Source organism: Sminthopsis crassicaudata, chromosome 1, assembly GCF_048593235.1.
Source record: "Sminthopsis crassicaudata isolate SCR6 chromosome 1, ASM4859323v1, whole genome shotgun sequence".
In the NCBI taxonomy this organism is placed as follows: Eukaryota; Metazoa; Chordata; class Mammalia; order Dasyuromorphia; family Dasyuridae; genus Sminthopsis; species Sminthopsis crassicaudata.
The window spans coordinates 148,397,920-148,412,342 of NC_133617.1; the positions used below are offsets into that span (position 1 = coordinate 148,397,920).

At 30.5% G+C, this 14,423-nt stretch overlaps 2 protein-coding genes across 4 annotated transcripts in view; both read left to right on the top strand.

Annotated features, from left to right (window-relative positions):
- Positions 1-14,423, top strand: part of RAD54B (RAD54 homolog B) — a 104,613-nt gene that overhangs the window by 38,092 nt on the left and 52,098 nt on the right. The gene's annotated exons all lie outside the window — the stretch shown is intronic.
- On the top strand, positions 1,166-10,485 carry FSBP (fibrinogen silencer binding protein). Its single transcript, XM_074269444.1, has 2 exons — positions 1,166-2,311; positions 8,223-10,485. Exons 1-2 carry the CDS (start codon positions 1,935-1,937, stop codon positions 8,740-8,742), a joined length of 897 nt encoding a protein of 298 aa, XP_074125545.1. The 5' UTR covers positions 1,166-1,934; the 3' UTR covers positions 8,743-10,485.

Here is a 14,423-nt window from a genome sequence, read left to right on the forward strand (position 1 = left end):
CTGTAACTATTTGAAAAGTACTTCTTTATCTATTTAAAATACCTATCAATAACTTTATTCATAACATAATAGGACATCCTACTGAAATACACTTAGGCTAGGCCAAGTTTAATCTGTTACCTCAAACCACTTATGTAATTTTGCTTTCCTTCCTGAATGACAATGTTGTTCCTTGTTGTGTTTAAATATGCCTTTCCTAAACTTGTCTAAAGGGATGGGTAGAAATAAATGTAGATTTTCTAAAACAATTCTTTATATAGTCTAACTTCTTGCTAGCTTCCTTATTGCTTTTATCCTTTCTCTTTTCATTCACATTAACAACAATAAGTTTCCTGATCTCTACTTTCCTAGATTATCTAAGAAATTGAAATTCTTCGACATTCAGGAAAGAACTTTTGTAATATTTATCATTCAAGACTACAAAATATTTCTTAGCTCTTTATTCTCTGGTTTTCCCCAGTTTTTCCTTTATATAGTCCTAAATATGTTTTTTGTTTGTTTGTTTGTTTGTTTGTTTGTTTTTTGTTTTTTTTTTAATCAGACTGCTTTGTAGAATAACTGTTGGCTGCAGTATATTGTCTCTCCTTATTCCCTCACCCCTTTAGAATGTAAGCTCCTTGAGATTAGGACATGTTTTATTTTTGCCATTATATCCCCAATATCTGGTATAATAGAAGACATTTGATAAGTGCTTGATATATTGATTGAACGTGACTAATGTGATAATAGAATTGAATTGCTTTTCTGTTTGTATCTAGTCTTCAAAAGAATCAATTTGGGAAATTATGTCAGTTGGGGTGAATTGGTCTAGATATATTATACTTAAGTTGCTTATGTGGAAATTTCTCATATTTTTAGAGAAGACAAGTTTAGTGACTATTCTTTGTTCAAACTGGGATTCAAATGGACAAACCAACATGACAAGCTGATGCTACTACTCTGTTTCCTTTTGTGGTCTAAACTCTATGCGTGTACGTGTGTGAGAGGAGAGATACTTACTAGTGCATGCACAACTAAACTAATAACTATTTTTGTTATACCAAATGTTTTTTTTATTGCTTGTAATCTTAAAGCTTGTTTTACCAAGTCTCAGATTTTACATAAAATAAAGCATATTAGTATATATTTAAGAAATATATTGTAGTGAGAATAATTTATTTTATAGACAAAAGAAAATTTTATCACCTTTCATTTTTAGATTATATTTCTAACCAAATGTATTACATTTTAAGAAAAACTGCAGGAATACAAGGTAGACTGGAAAATGGAGGGGAAGCTTAGCTTTACTGTGGAGTCTGAGTCTGGGTGTAACCTAACTAGCTAGAGGATATGCAATTCATGATTGACAGCGGGACTAGCATTATGCAAATAGTGTAAGAGAGAACAGCAGCTCAGGAACAGTGATCAGGGGCTCTGTTAGGGATCTTTCTACACACGCCACTCTCTAGTTTTTCATTCTTCTGTTTCCTATGTTTGTAAATAAATAGCACAAAACAGTTTTCACTTCATTTATTTTCACTAAAAAGCAAAGCTACAATGCAGTTTCAGTTTATCAGCTAGATATACATGTGTGAGAAACGGATAGTCTCTTTAAACTAGATAATTTTTAGAAGGGCACCATGCTTATCTTTGGACCTTTGTGTATTAAATCCTGTTTAGGGCTGTTCTCTTTATACACAAGTATGTTTTGCTTGTGCCTTCCTGTCTTCTTCAGTGAAAAGCCTTATGTAGGTCAGGCTTGGCTTAAGCAGATTTCCTGAACCTGCGTCAGCTTAAGCTGGAGGAATTTTAATAAACCCTCCCCTGTAGGCGTGGGCCTAAATGAGGCTAGCCTAGTTAAGCCTGATCTTTTTTTCTGTTTGTGAAAAAGAGCTGAGCAGAGCCAGAGACTGCATGGTGGTTTCAGAAACTGCCTACTTAATTCGGAAATAACAATGGTTGGAAAGGCTAGATCTTCTAATTTTACCTTATCAGAAAAGCTTGATTTGCTAAAGCTGGTGAGGCCATATGTTAAAATTCTTGAAGAACACACTAATAAACATTCAGTAATAGTGGAAAAGAACAAATGCTGGGATATCATAGCAGATAAATATAATGCTGTTGGAGTAGATCGCCCTCCTCGTACAGCACAAGGCCTGCGTACCCTCTATAAAAGGCTCAAAGAATACGCCAAACAGGAGCTCTTGCAGCAAAGGGAGACTCTGTTGTTAGATCATAGGAGCAGTATTTCTGAGCCAACCAAGAAAGTTATGGAAATGATTCCTCAGATTTCCAGTGTGTGCCTAGGAAGAGACAAGAGCTATATACAAAGGTAAGATTTATTTTACTTTTTTTTTTTTTTTTTAAATTGGAAAATTATGGCGCCTCCTATCTTTTGAGCTTTGCTTTGCTGTGATACTAAGATACAGATGTGCATAGTAAGCTTCACTCCAGATGGGGAAATGGTGTCTTTGTTTTGCTTTGTTAAATTAAAAAAAAAAAGTTACCTTGTAACTTTCTCTGCATTAAATTTATTTTTGTGTTTTTATTTTTACTTGTGTCTAGTTTCCAGGTAGTGAAATATTGGGAAAAAAATGAAATTGGTACTTGCAACCTATATTCTTTATCTAATTTAGCAGTGAATTATTTAAAGTTATCCCTTCACCTCCAATGCTCACTTTAGGCAAATTGTTAATGGGAGCTATATTTTGCATATAACATTAAATAAAATTTTGAATTTTGGTATCAGGGAAGATAAACTTGATCCTTTATTATCTCCTAGTAGTATTCATAAATTATAATTGTCTCTAGATATTTAATACACTTCTAATCGAAAACAACTTAAATACAACCCTAAATGAGTAGTGAAAACATTTTTACATGTTAAGAAAAGATTTAAATAATTTTAGCAGCTTATTCTATATCTTGAACACATTTATAAGTAGAGTTTTTGCTTTTTTGGCTTTTTGTACATTAAGATTAGTAATTTCTCTTTGTTGTGTTTTTAGCACTCAGTTAGGCCTGAGTTACAGGTCAAAAAGTAAGTGTGAAGGCTTTCTCTTAAAACTTTCTAATTATGTTAAACTTCCAACTTGTAATAATATCTCTACAAGCAAATTTTTCCCTTTGGTGGACAGTTATGTTCAATTTTGTTTTAGAGTTGTCCACTTAGATACCCAACTGAGAATCATTAAAGCCATTAAAAAAATCTAAGTTGAAATAATTTGAAAGCTAAAAAGATCAATTTTTATTAGCATTCTGCTCTGATTAGATATCTACCAATTGCATTTATTGTGGACTTTAAGGAGTGACTTTTCATTCATTCAGCAACCAGTGTCTTCCAAATAATACTTCCTGAGGTCTTCCTCTTTACATAGACTTTATAATTCTAGAATTGCTATTAGCTAGTGAAATGCTTTTTAAGTTATAAAAGAGGCAAAGAAAAAAATTATCACTCAGAGATGATATCAGTTTTTATACTTAGCTGAGGGGTTTAAAAAAAAAAAACAACCCAGTTCATGTTTACAATTAGATATTGGTTATAATTAGTTGATAATATAGGATAAATAGTTAAGGCAAACTAGAATTTTGGCATGCAGTGATCTGATTCATGGTACTATTGGTTAAAATAAATAGAATGATTATTGATTATCTTATCACGACATAGACTTTGAAAATTAACATTCAATAGCAGGAAATTTATAGAGGTTTTCCACTTGTTAGTTATCAGAAAATGCTTTCATTTATCATTGTAGAGTAAAGGATCCCCTGAATTATGTGTACAATGCCTTTGCACAGGTTTTTTGTTTGCAATAATATCCAAAATTCAAATTACCCAATTTTTTTTTTTAAGTGCAGATACTGAGAATGAATCATAAATGGATGGTGTCTCCTTATAATGGGTCATTTGATCCTTTTACTGCTAGAAGGCAAACATTTTTAAAAATTGAATAATAACTTTTTATTTTCAAAATACATACAAAGATAATTTTCAACATTCACCCTTGCAGACCCTTGTGTTTCAAAATTTTCTCCCTCCTTTACCCCCACTCCTCTACCCTAGGCAGCAAGTAATCCAATATATGTTAAACTTGTGCACTTCTTCTATACATATTTCCACATTTATCATGCAAGGCAGATAATTTATTATTTTCATTTTATAGATGTAGAAATTTGGGCTCATAGAGTTTATGACTTGTTCAAAGTCATTTAGCTAATCAGTAATAGAACTGTAATAAATATCAGCTCTTCTGATTCCAAGTCCATTGAGTAATTTTTTTCACCTCACCATACTGCCTGTCACTTAATGTTTTTCTAGAGATTTGAGTGTGTTAGAGAAATTAGTTGATATGCATTCTCTATATTGAATGTTCAAAGTATGCAAAATTTCCTAGATTGAGTGGGATTATGAAGCATGCCTTTAAAAGGATTGTATGCTTTGTTATTTTATTCAATATATATATATATATATATATATTATACTTTTTGCTATCTTCTGAATTTCCTTTTTCTTCTTTCCACCTTCCACTACTGTTAAGAATGACCTCTTTTAGGTTCCTGGATAATATGAATAATTCTTTAAGATTTTTTCTATTTAATATTATAGATATTTACCATACAATTTAAGTTATTTAAGATGTTATTATTCTCAAAATGCCCTAAAATATTTATATCAACTTAATATTTTTCATTACTTTTTTACTTGTTTGTTTAAAACAAGAATTTGCAATTCAAGTGACCTGGGTTCTGGTCCCAGCTCTGCCATTAATAGCTTTGTGGCACTGGTCAAGTTACTGAATACCTCTAGTTCTGAGTTTTTTTCATCTACAGAGTAAGGATATTATACTAAATCTAAAATCATTTCCAGGTCTTAACTATTAATGATTCAATAATACTAAGCTTGTCTATTGATTTCATCAAGTTCCCTGTTTATTCTTTAGAGGGAAAAAACGTCACTGTTAATAAGAATGTCTGATTATACTACTTTTGTAGAATTTCTTTTGTATATTCTTTGGTTTTTAAGGTCCCTGAATTGACATAACTCTTTTAAAATCATATATTAATACCAATGAATTTTCACTTATTATATTTTGATTCTCAGAAAAACCTTTTTTTTTTTTAATATCAGCACTCTATTCCTTTAAATGACCTTCTCTAGAATAATTTTATACTCATGATTTTTTACAATATTCTGACCAAAACAGAACATACAATTATGTGTATGATACTATTATTTTACTTGGGATTATGATGCTTATTCCTAATTGAGATTAATATACCCAATTAAGTTATACTCTCTGGGAAAGGGATGGCAAATGTTTAAAAAATCCAGAGTAATACTAAAAGCTCATTCTCAGTCACTTAAACTTCTCCTTTATATAGATTTTTGATGGTTTCTAATATACAATTAAACTTGCTTCTTATTGATTTGAATTATATCTTTATTTTCTTATCTTGATTTTGGAGGAGGTGATATTAAAAAATGAAATGTTAAAAAGATATTTGGGAAAAAGGTTTTTGAAGAAACTTTTTCAATCTATAGACTGGATTATAAAAAATTGAGTGCCTTAAAGTTGGTAAAACACTTTCCTCAGAATTTGTGCCATGGGAAGTTTAAGGAATCATAAATGTAACAGTATTTTTATGTACATTATCTCATTTGAGCCTCTTAATATCAGGTAGATACTTCAGATAATATTATCCTTATTTTATATACGAGGAAACTGAGGCTGGGAGATTTTTAAGTGATTTATCTGTGCTCACTCAGTTATTAAAAGTATCAGAATCATGATTCAAGCCTAGGGGTTCTTGACTCTAAGTGCAAAGATTCATCTACTATTATACATGAGAAATTGAGTTGAGACAAATTAATTGATTAGTCCATGGTCACATAGCTAGCGAATAATGGCTCTGAGCTCTTGAAAAAATAAAAAGTATTGATAGTTGCAAGAGATGGAAACTTTTTGTCTATAGTCATAAGATTTAAAATTTTTAAAAGTATATTGGCTCAGCCCTCCTTTAAAGTCACAGTCATGGATGTTATTTTGTGTTTTTGGTCTCCATGGATTTTATGGCCCAGGTGTGTGTTGTGGCCTAGCTTTATTCTGTGAGTCTGTTTTCTGAGAACCAGCCCAGAAAAGTTGTCTTCAACAGAAGGTTGGCCATCAGATAATGATCTCTTCCCCTTCACTCCCTCAGTGACTCACAAAACTCCAAACTAGAGTGAAGAAGGGCTTGGTTTGCATCTATGTAAGGAAGTACTCATGAATGGAATTAGCCAATATTCTGTTCTAGAATTTAATATTTTTTCTTAATACTGTACATTTCATATTTTTTATTTTATTTGTATCTCTTAAGCAGATAACTTAGCTTTTTTCTTTTTTTTTTTTAAATCATGGATACCAATAAATTTGAATTTATAATTTTATTAAGTTCTTTCTTAAGGGTTATACACTTGAACTTTTTAGTTTTAAGACTGGAGAGTAATTTATCAGAAAAAATGGAAGAATGTAAAAACCAAGATATTTGGAGCATATTTCACTCTTTTCAACAAACATTTTTAAAAGTATCGGTAGTCTTTAGGTGCAGAGCAGAGAAAAAGAGAAGATTTAGATGAGAAATAGTTGACCCTATTTGTGCTTTTGGTCAGTGATTTGGTCATAAGATTTAAATTATTGAATTGCTAAATGCATATGCATATATGCTATATCCCAAAAGTCAACTGTACTTTGAAATGTTAACAGTTTAAAATTGAAATTTTGGGAAGTTTTGTATACATAATTAGTAATTATTAACACATTCCAAACTTTTGACAGAAACTAATATTTCTTCAAGAATGTATACTTTGTGATATAATCTATATTTTAAAATGTATACCATCATAAAAATCTGTACTATTACCTCTTTCCCTTCCCCCCAAATTAAGTTTCATTATATTTTGCAAGTTGCTAGTCATTTAATAGCATTAAATTAATGGGTGAAAAAATAGGATGTCTGAGGAAATACTATCACTTCAAAATATGTTGGGAGGTGCAGTAGGTTTGGAATTGGAGGACTCTTGTTCAAATATTAGCTCCCCTACTTGTCTTCCCCCCCCCCCCCCCCCCCCCCTGCTGAGGCATTTGGAGTTAAATGACTTGCTCTGGGTCACACCTAGGAAGTGTTAAGTGTCTGAGGCCAGATTTGAACTCTGGTCCTCCTGACTTCAGGGCTGGTGCTCTATCCATTGCATAACTTAACTGCCCCCTATTTGTCTAATTTTGACTCAGAGGAGAATTCAGTGGAATAGGAAGAGGGAGTTGAGGATTTAGGGTGAAGTAGAGGAAGCACACATATGAAGGGCTAGAAAACATTAAATTGACATATGTATCAGGCTATGTAATTTCTCCTCTGCCCGCTAACTGAGTAGGAGTCATAGGTTCCCTAGAATCAGCCTGCTACTCTTGGCTTATTCCCTAGGTTTATGTGTGTTAAAGTGTGATTTTAGTTTGTATTTTTCCTTTGCTTAATGGTAAGTGGTTGTCATATACATTTAGATAAAATTTGCACATGGAATTTAAAAAAACTTCAAAAGACATAATTTCTAGATAATTTAGTCATTTTACTAATAGGGCCAGCATATTTATTAATAAAAGGATGGTCATTTGACCGTCTCTCTTAGACCAAAGATCCTTCATGGTGGTGGGCTCACAATTTATATGCCTTTGGAAAAGTAGGTTGAAAAAGTCAATACTGATTGGTTAACAGTTAGTGAGACTGAATATTACAAAGAGAGGGTGGACTATATTACAATGAGGATCTTGGGGTATATGACTTGGGTCATCCAAATCTTGGTCAAAGGGACCATTTCCATTTCACATCTCTGACGGAAGAGAAAATCAACATTTTCGAGACCTCTCTGAGCAAAACGAATGACCAAACTTAGAATTTCTTCTATTAGATCTTGGCCTGGATAAAGATTTCCCATATGGTTGATTTCTGGATGAGGAAGTAGAAAAGGGGAAAAATCTTAGTCCTAATACATTAATTAATTATTAAATACAAGAGAGAAAATAATCTTTTTTTTTTTTTCACATACAATGTGATTCTGAAACTAGAATTTTAGAATATTATTGTTTATTATTATTTTAATTAAAATGACCGAGTTTTAAATGTTAAAGATTTACAGGATTTAGGAAAACATGTACTCTAAATGTGCTTTTGTTTCATTTTATTTGATGTGTATGTTTGTGTGTGTGCTTTAGTGCAAACGTGGATAAGGAAGCTCATGCAGGTACCAGTTTGCCACAGGTGATGTTGGATCACCATCCTGTTGCTATTACAGTGGAATTCGACCAAGAAGATATTAAACCACCTCCTTCACTAATTCTAGATTTTCAACAGAATGAGACATTAGAGCAAAGAGAAGAACATGAACTGGTCCATGTTATGGAGAGAGCTTCACCTTCACTTTCCTCTGTTGATACAAGAATGACATTATCACCATCTTCTCTTCCAAGGAGAGATGAATTTTTTAGACATGAAAGTGGAGAACATTTTAGACCATTATTTGGACATGATCCACAAATATTACAAATGATCAAGGAGGAGCATCAGGTAATTTTAGAAAATCAAAGAAAATTTGGACTCTATGTTCAAGAAAAAAGGGATGGATTAAAGAGAAGGCAGCAGCTTGAGGAAGAGCTTCTAAAAGCAAAAATCAAAGTGGAGAAACTGAGAGCAATACGCCTAAGACGGGATCTTCCTGAATACAACAGTGTCTAATTATTTATCTTTTTTTGTCTGAATAATCTGAAAATTTCATCTGTGATTTATTTAATTAAATTGTTTTGGCAGAGTCAGTTTATAAGGGAATATTCAGGATGAGAATACATATTCCCAAAATACTAGTTTCCACTGTTATATAAAAACTCTTTAAAAGTTTCTTATTTCAGATCTTTTGATTGATATGTCTGTAATTCATATTTTAAAAATGTAAAATCCTAAATTTTATATGTGAGTAGTTTTAATGGCTGGTCTTAAAGATGTTTTTCCTTTTTTCATTTAAGTTAGTAAAAAAGTTTTAGAATAAACTTGCACTTTTGCCTAGAAATATTCAAGTTGATCATTAAAAGAGGGAAAATGCCAATTAGAGATTTTCTAATAGTCTTTTTAAGTGTGATAATTTATTAAAAATTAGTTGCTCTATATGACACTGATTTTCATATCTTATTCTCTTTTTAAAAATATTTTTGATGTCTTTTTACATTACAGTCATTTTTGAAATTACTGCTCTTCTCTGCTCCTCAATTGAATTCTCCCTTGTAACAAAGGAAAACAGTTAAGCAAAACCACCAGATTTAAGTGTATAACTAACAGTATATACAACATTCTGCCCTAGTATTACTACCCCTTTGCTGAGAAAGAGGTCACACCTTAATCTTTTAAAGATTAAAACATAGAAATATAAAGTTTTAGAGCTTTAAGGGACCTTATAAGAGATCATACACTCTCATTTTATAGAGGAAGAAACTGAGAAGCAAATTAAAGTGGCTTTGCACAAGTTACAAACTAGTTTTGACAAATATAGTATTAGAACCCATTTCTGATTTATAATCCAGTCATCTTTTTATTATGCCACAAATACCACCACCCATTTTAAATATTCCAAACCGTGGTTAGCTTAGCAAAAAAAAAAAATATTTAAATATGTGTGTATACATACATATTACATGTATAGAAATAAAAAAAAAGATGTTTCGTTTAAAAATTAATTTCAAAGTGGTGACAAGGGAATTTTGTAAATTATTTTTACTTAGCATAAAAATGAAGAAAACTTATTCACATTTTGTGTATTTGGCTTGTAACCTTAAAATTTGCCTTAATTTATACTTCTCAGTATTCAATGGTATTTCAATAAAAATTAGTATTGAAAAACTAAAATAGTAGTGTATTACATTTACCAAATAAAGTAACATATCCAGATTTATTTGTAACCTATGATATGATCTGAGGCCCTATACAGGTGTTTTTTTTTTTTTCCCAAAAAAAGCCTTATTCCAGTGTTTGTAGATTTTGAACATAGAAATTCTTGACTTCAAAAAATAAATTTCAAAGTATGTCTTACTCTTATTCTTGAATAAAAAACTTATTACTCTGTGTAATATAAAATTTTAAAAAGTGAAATTGCCATCATCATTCAGATCATTCTGATACTCAACACAATCTAGATATTTTGAATAGTTATTAAAATGTATAGATGATTTAATTTTTTTTTTTGCTTTTTTATCCAAATAAGTTTGTATCTCTTAATCTGTATCTCATTACAACTCACTGTTTAATGATAACTTATAGAAACATTCCAGTCAAATTCTAGAAACATACTTAAGGTTGTAAAGTATTGAAATATTAAAAAAAATTTTTTTCTAGGTCCATCAGCCTTTATTTCTATTTCTTGTGACTTTATTCCATAATGTTGTTGATTAGACATGAACTTCTGAGAAAATATAGATATATGCTTTTTACATATTAATTGCTTATGTCTCTTGGTTGAATAGAGCAAAAATAGAAACCCTTGGGGGGAAAATTAGTTTTTTAAAAACATATGTGCATTTTAAAAATACATGCATTCTTTTGAATTTAAAATAATTTACTTTTTTCTTTGTTGCAGTACTTTAAATTCTAAAATAGTTCATTTTCTTTACATTTTTTCATTTTCTTTTTGTATTCTGAATTCTCTGTCAGATCTATTACACAGATTTAGGGCTTTCTTTCAAAAATTTCCCACTTATTATTAAGAGTGAATTTCATTGAAGCTTTTGAGAAGAATAAAGACTAATTCATTAGGAGTAACAAAATCGTTTTATGGAATTTTTTTCTTTTCCTTTCAGTAAGCATTTATTCAGTAGACCAGGCATTGTTGATACAAAAGCAAAAGTAGCTTATACTCTGAGGAGAAAAGGGGGAAAGAAAGAAGGTAGGAGAGATAATATTTAGGACACTGTACGCACAGATAAATATAAGATATATACAAAGCAGAAGCAAGTAATTTTTTTATAGGAACAAATTGCTCACAACTTGAGGGTTCAAGAAAAACATTGTGTAGAGAATGGCACTTAAGTAGATCCTTGAAGGAAGCTAAAGATTCCAAGTCGTGAGTATAATAGGCATGGAATCCTTGGGTGCCAGAGTGGCTGATTACTATGGGGAACTGTAAATCTGCTGATGGGGCACAGTAATCCACAGTGATAAAATGGCTTGATGATGGCCTACTTTGAGATAGCAAAGTGCTGTTTTCTTGAATTTTTATTTTAATATAATATTGTTAATATATCCACATATATTTGAACTATCAATTTCTGCATTTACTAAATTCTTTATGGAGTTGTAGAATTGCATTTACATACACAAGTTATATTAAATAGCTAATAGATTAAAAAATGAATAGGCATATTGGCACTACCCACACCCTATCTTCTCACCCTTCACTTATTCTTTAAATTTCATTCAGTGACTTGGTGAAAGTGACAAATATTGCCTACAAATGGACAGATTAAGTTAAACAAAAATTTGGCTGATAGAGGTCTTTCTCTCTACTTTTAAAATATGTACCTGCTAAAAATCATCTTGAATTCTGTATATATACTTTGTCTAGATTTAAGCTAAGTATACAGTAAAGAATCTTATTGTTGAGAAGATAAAAAGATCAGGACTATATGCTAATACAGTCACATAGATTTAGTTTAATGAATGGCTGGACTTAAAGGTTAGTAATTAAGATTCATTGTGAACATGGCAAGAAATTTCCAATGACGGGTCCCAATTTTTATCAGATTCTTAGATAAAAGCATGTATAGTTTGCTAATATTTTCTGATGGCATTAACTGGGAAAGAATTCTCTAAGACATTTGATGACAGAGTTTGGATCCAAAAAGATCTTGAAAGATCTTTTAGAACATTGAGCTGGATCCAAGAAGGTGAAATTGAAGAAGGACAAAACCAAGATCTTGCAATTAGATTAAAAAAAAAAAAAAAGCTTCATATGTACATAATAGAGGAGCCATGGTTAGACAGTTAGTCTGAAAAAGATCTTGGTGTTCCAGTAGACTGTGAATTGAACATGAGCCAGCTTTCTGATATAGAAGCCAAAAAATGAATGTGTTCTTAGGTTTCCTTAAGAGAAGCACAACTCCTAGGAATAAAGAAATGATAGTTCTTCTGTGTGCTGTCCATTGATAGAGCTTGTCAGGAATATTTTATTGAGTTCTAAGTGCAACAGTTTAAGAAAAATATCTGGAGAGTATCTTTAAAAGAACAAACAGAATGCTAAAAGGCCTTAATTCCATGAAAGGATTGGTGGAAGAAATTAAGAAAAGATTCAGAAAGGATATGATGGCCAACTTCCAAGTATTGGAAGGGTTGCTTTGTCTGCTTTCAAAGAACAAATATAGGAGCTTTGAGTAGAAATTACAGAGAGGCAAATTTAGACTTGACAGTAAGATAAATTTCCTAACTATTATAACTTTCCAGAAGTGAAATGGGTTGCTTTTAGAGGTGATAGTTTGCCCCTTTTGGAGGTCTTTAAGTATCCAGTAATGACTGGATAGCCACTTGTCAAATATGTTATGGTGAAGATTCCCTTTATATATTGTTGAGGTCCCTTCCAGATTTCAGAATCTGTGATTCTATGAAAGATCATAGGTTAGCATTAAAGTAAGAGTTAAACTTTCTCCAGAAAATTAATAACAATTGATTTTCTGAAACATGTATGACTAGAAAGCAAACAAGTTTTAGTTAGGTTCTATCAGTTATTAGTTAACTTAGCTTTGTGCATATGTATATAACAAATACCTAAAGTCAATTTGAATATTGAAAATGGTTATAACATAGCTTTTTTTGTTTCATGAGAAATCAGCTTTGTATAATTTGATTTTTCAGTGACCTCTCTCCCCAACATTTCTTTAAATGATCATTCTTGTGTATTTAGATGAATATGCTTAAAACATGTATCATCTTCCATGTGCCTTCTTTATAGTAATCTCATCAATTTTCAATAGTCACGTTTAAATAATATAGTTAGTGGATTGAAATAAATTATGTTTAACTATAGAGATTGCACGAATCTACTTGAAAATGTTTTTTTAATTGTTCTTTTAAAATACATAATAAAAAATTTGTTACTTTTACTGTTCATGTTTAAGTTGTATTTAAAGTAGGGAATAGGATAGTATAATGGAAAAAATGTCCTAGGAAAGAGTGAAAAATTGATTGAGATACTCATGCAAAAATGCATATTCTTAGCTATATGTTCAGGCTTTCAAGAATTAAGACTTGTCAAAGTTGGTAATTATTTGTAATTACAAATTATACAGTTTGAAGAAATGAGAACACAAAATGGATTCTTAGTGCTTTGAGTATTCTAAAGGATAATTTAAAAATTATATACTTAGTAGCAAAATTAAAGGAGTCATGTTTTTAAATTACCACATGCCATTTAAAAAATTAACATGGTATGTTATATACATGAGGTATCCCAAAAGTCTTAGTGTACTCTTTTGGGAGACCCTTTGTAATAATACTTTCATAATTACTATTGAGCATCACATTTTAGATTTAGTAATACCATGTATTATAGATTATTCTTATGTATATGTAAATAATAGCAACTTAAAATATATATAAGTGATATTTATAAATAAGTATGCTAAATAATCAGCTTAAATATATGTATTGTAATTTGTGCAACTGGTTACTGTGTTTAGTTTTTCTAACCAAATGTAATTTATAATGGAGAGAAAATTAATTATAGTCATTAAGATTTCCATTTTTAATGGACTAAAGGCCATAATGTTTGTTTGAAATTGACAAAAACTTCTAGTAGTTAAATAATTTCAGCATTTCATGCATATAAATTAGATTGCTACATAATCTGTTCTTAAGATAATTTATTTAAAATTTTTATTTTCATTTGCTATTATTGTTCTTGCCTCATATTTGCTATTGAATTGTGACTTGCCAAAAGAATGTGGTATAATACATATTCCCATAATGTCAATGAGATATTAATCTGAAAGTAATCTTTTGACACAAATAGTCCAATTTTTAAATTCATAATGATATTTTTATGTCATACATTATTCATACTAGTAACCAATTTTTTAACTTTGAAAGGAAAATAATATGGATGTTTGTAAATGGTTCTTGTGCATTTATTTTAAGATAATTTTTATTTCAATAAAATTAGCGAAGTGTTTTAAACTTTAATTTACATTATGGTATGCATTTGTGTTCACTACAGATTTGGATAATTGTTAGTGTTGTATTTTTAAAGATTCTTCAAAATTTTTTGCTATAATAGAACTTTATCTAACTAGAGAGCAGAATGACTAATTGGATTTCATATTAAGAATGTGTATAAAGCTGTGACTTAAGCTAGAAGTGTCAGACAGTGGGCTGAAAAAGATTAT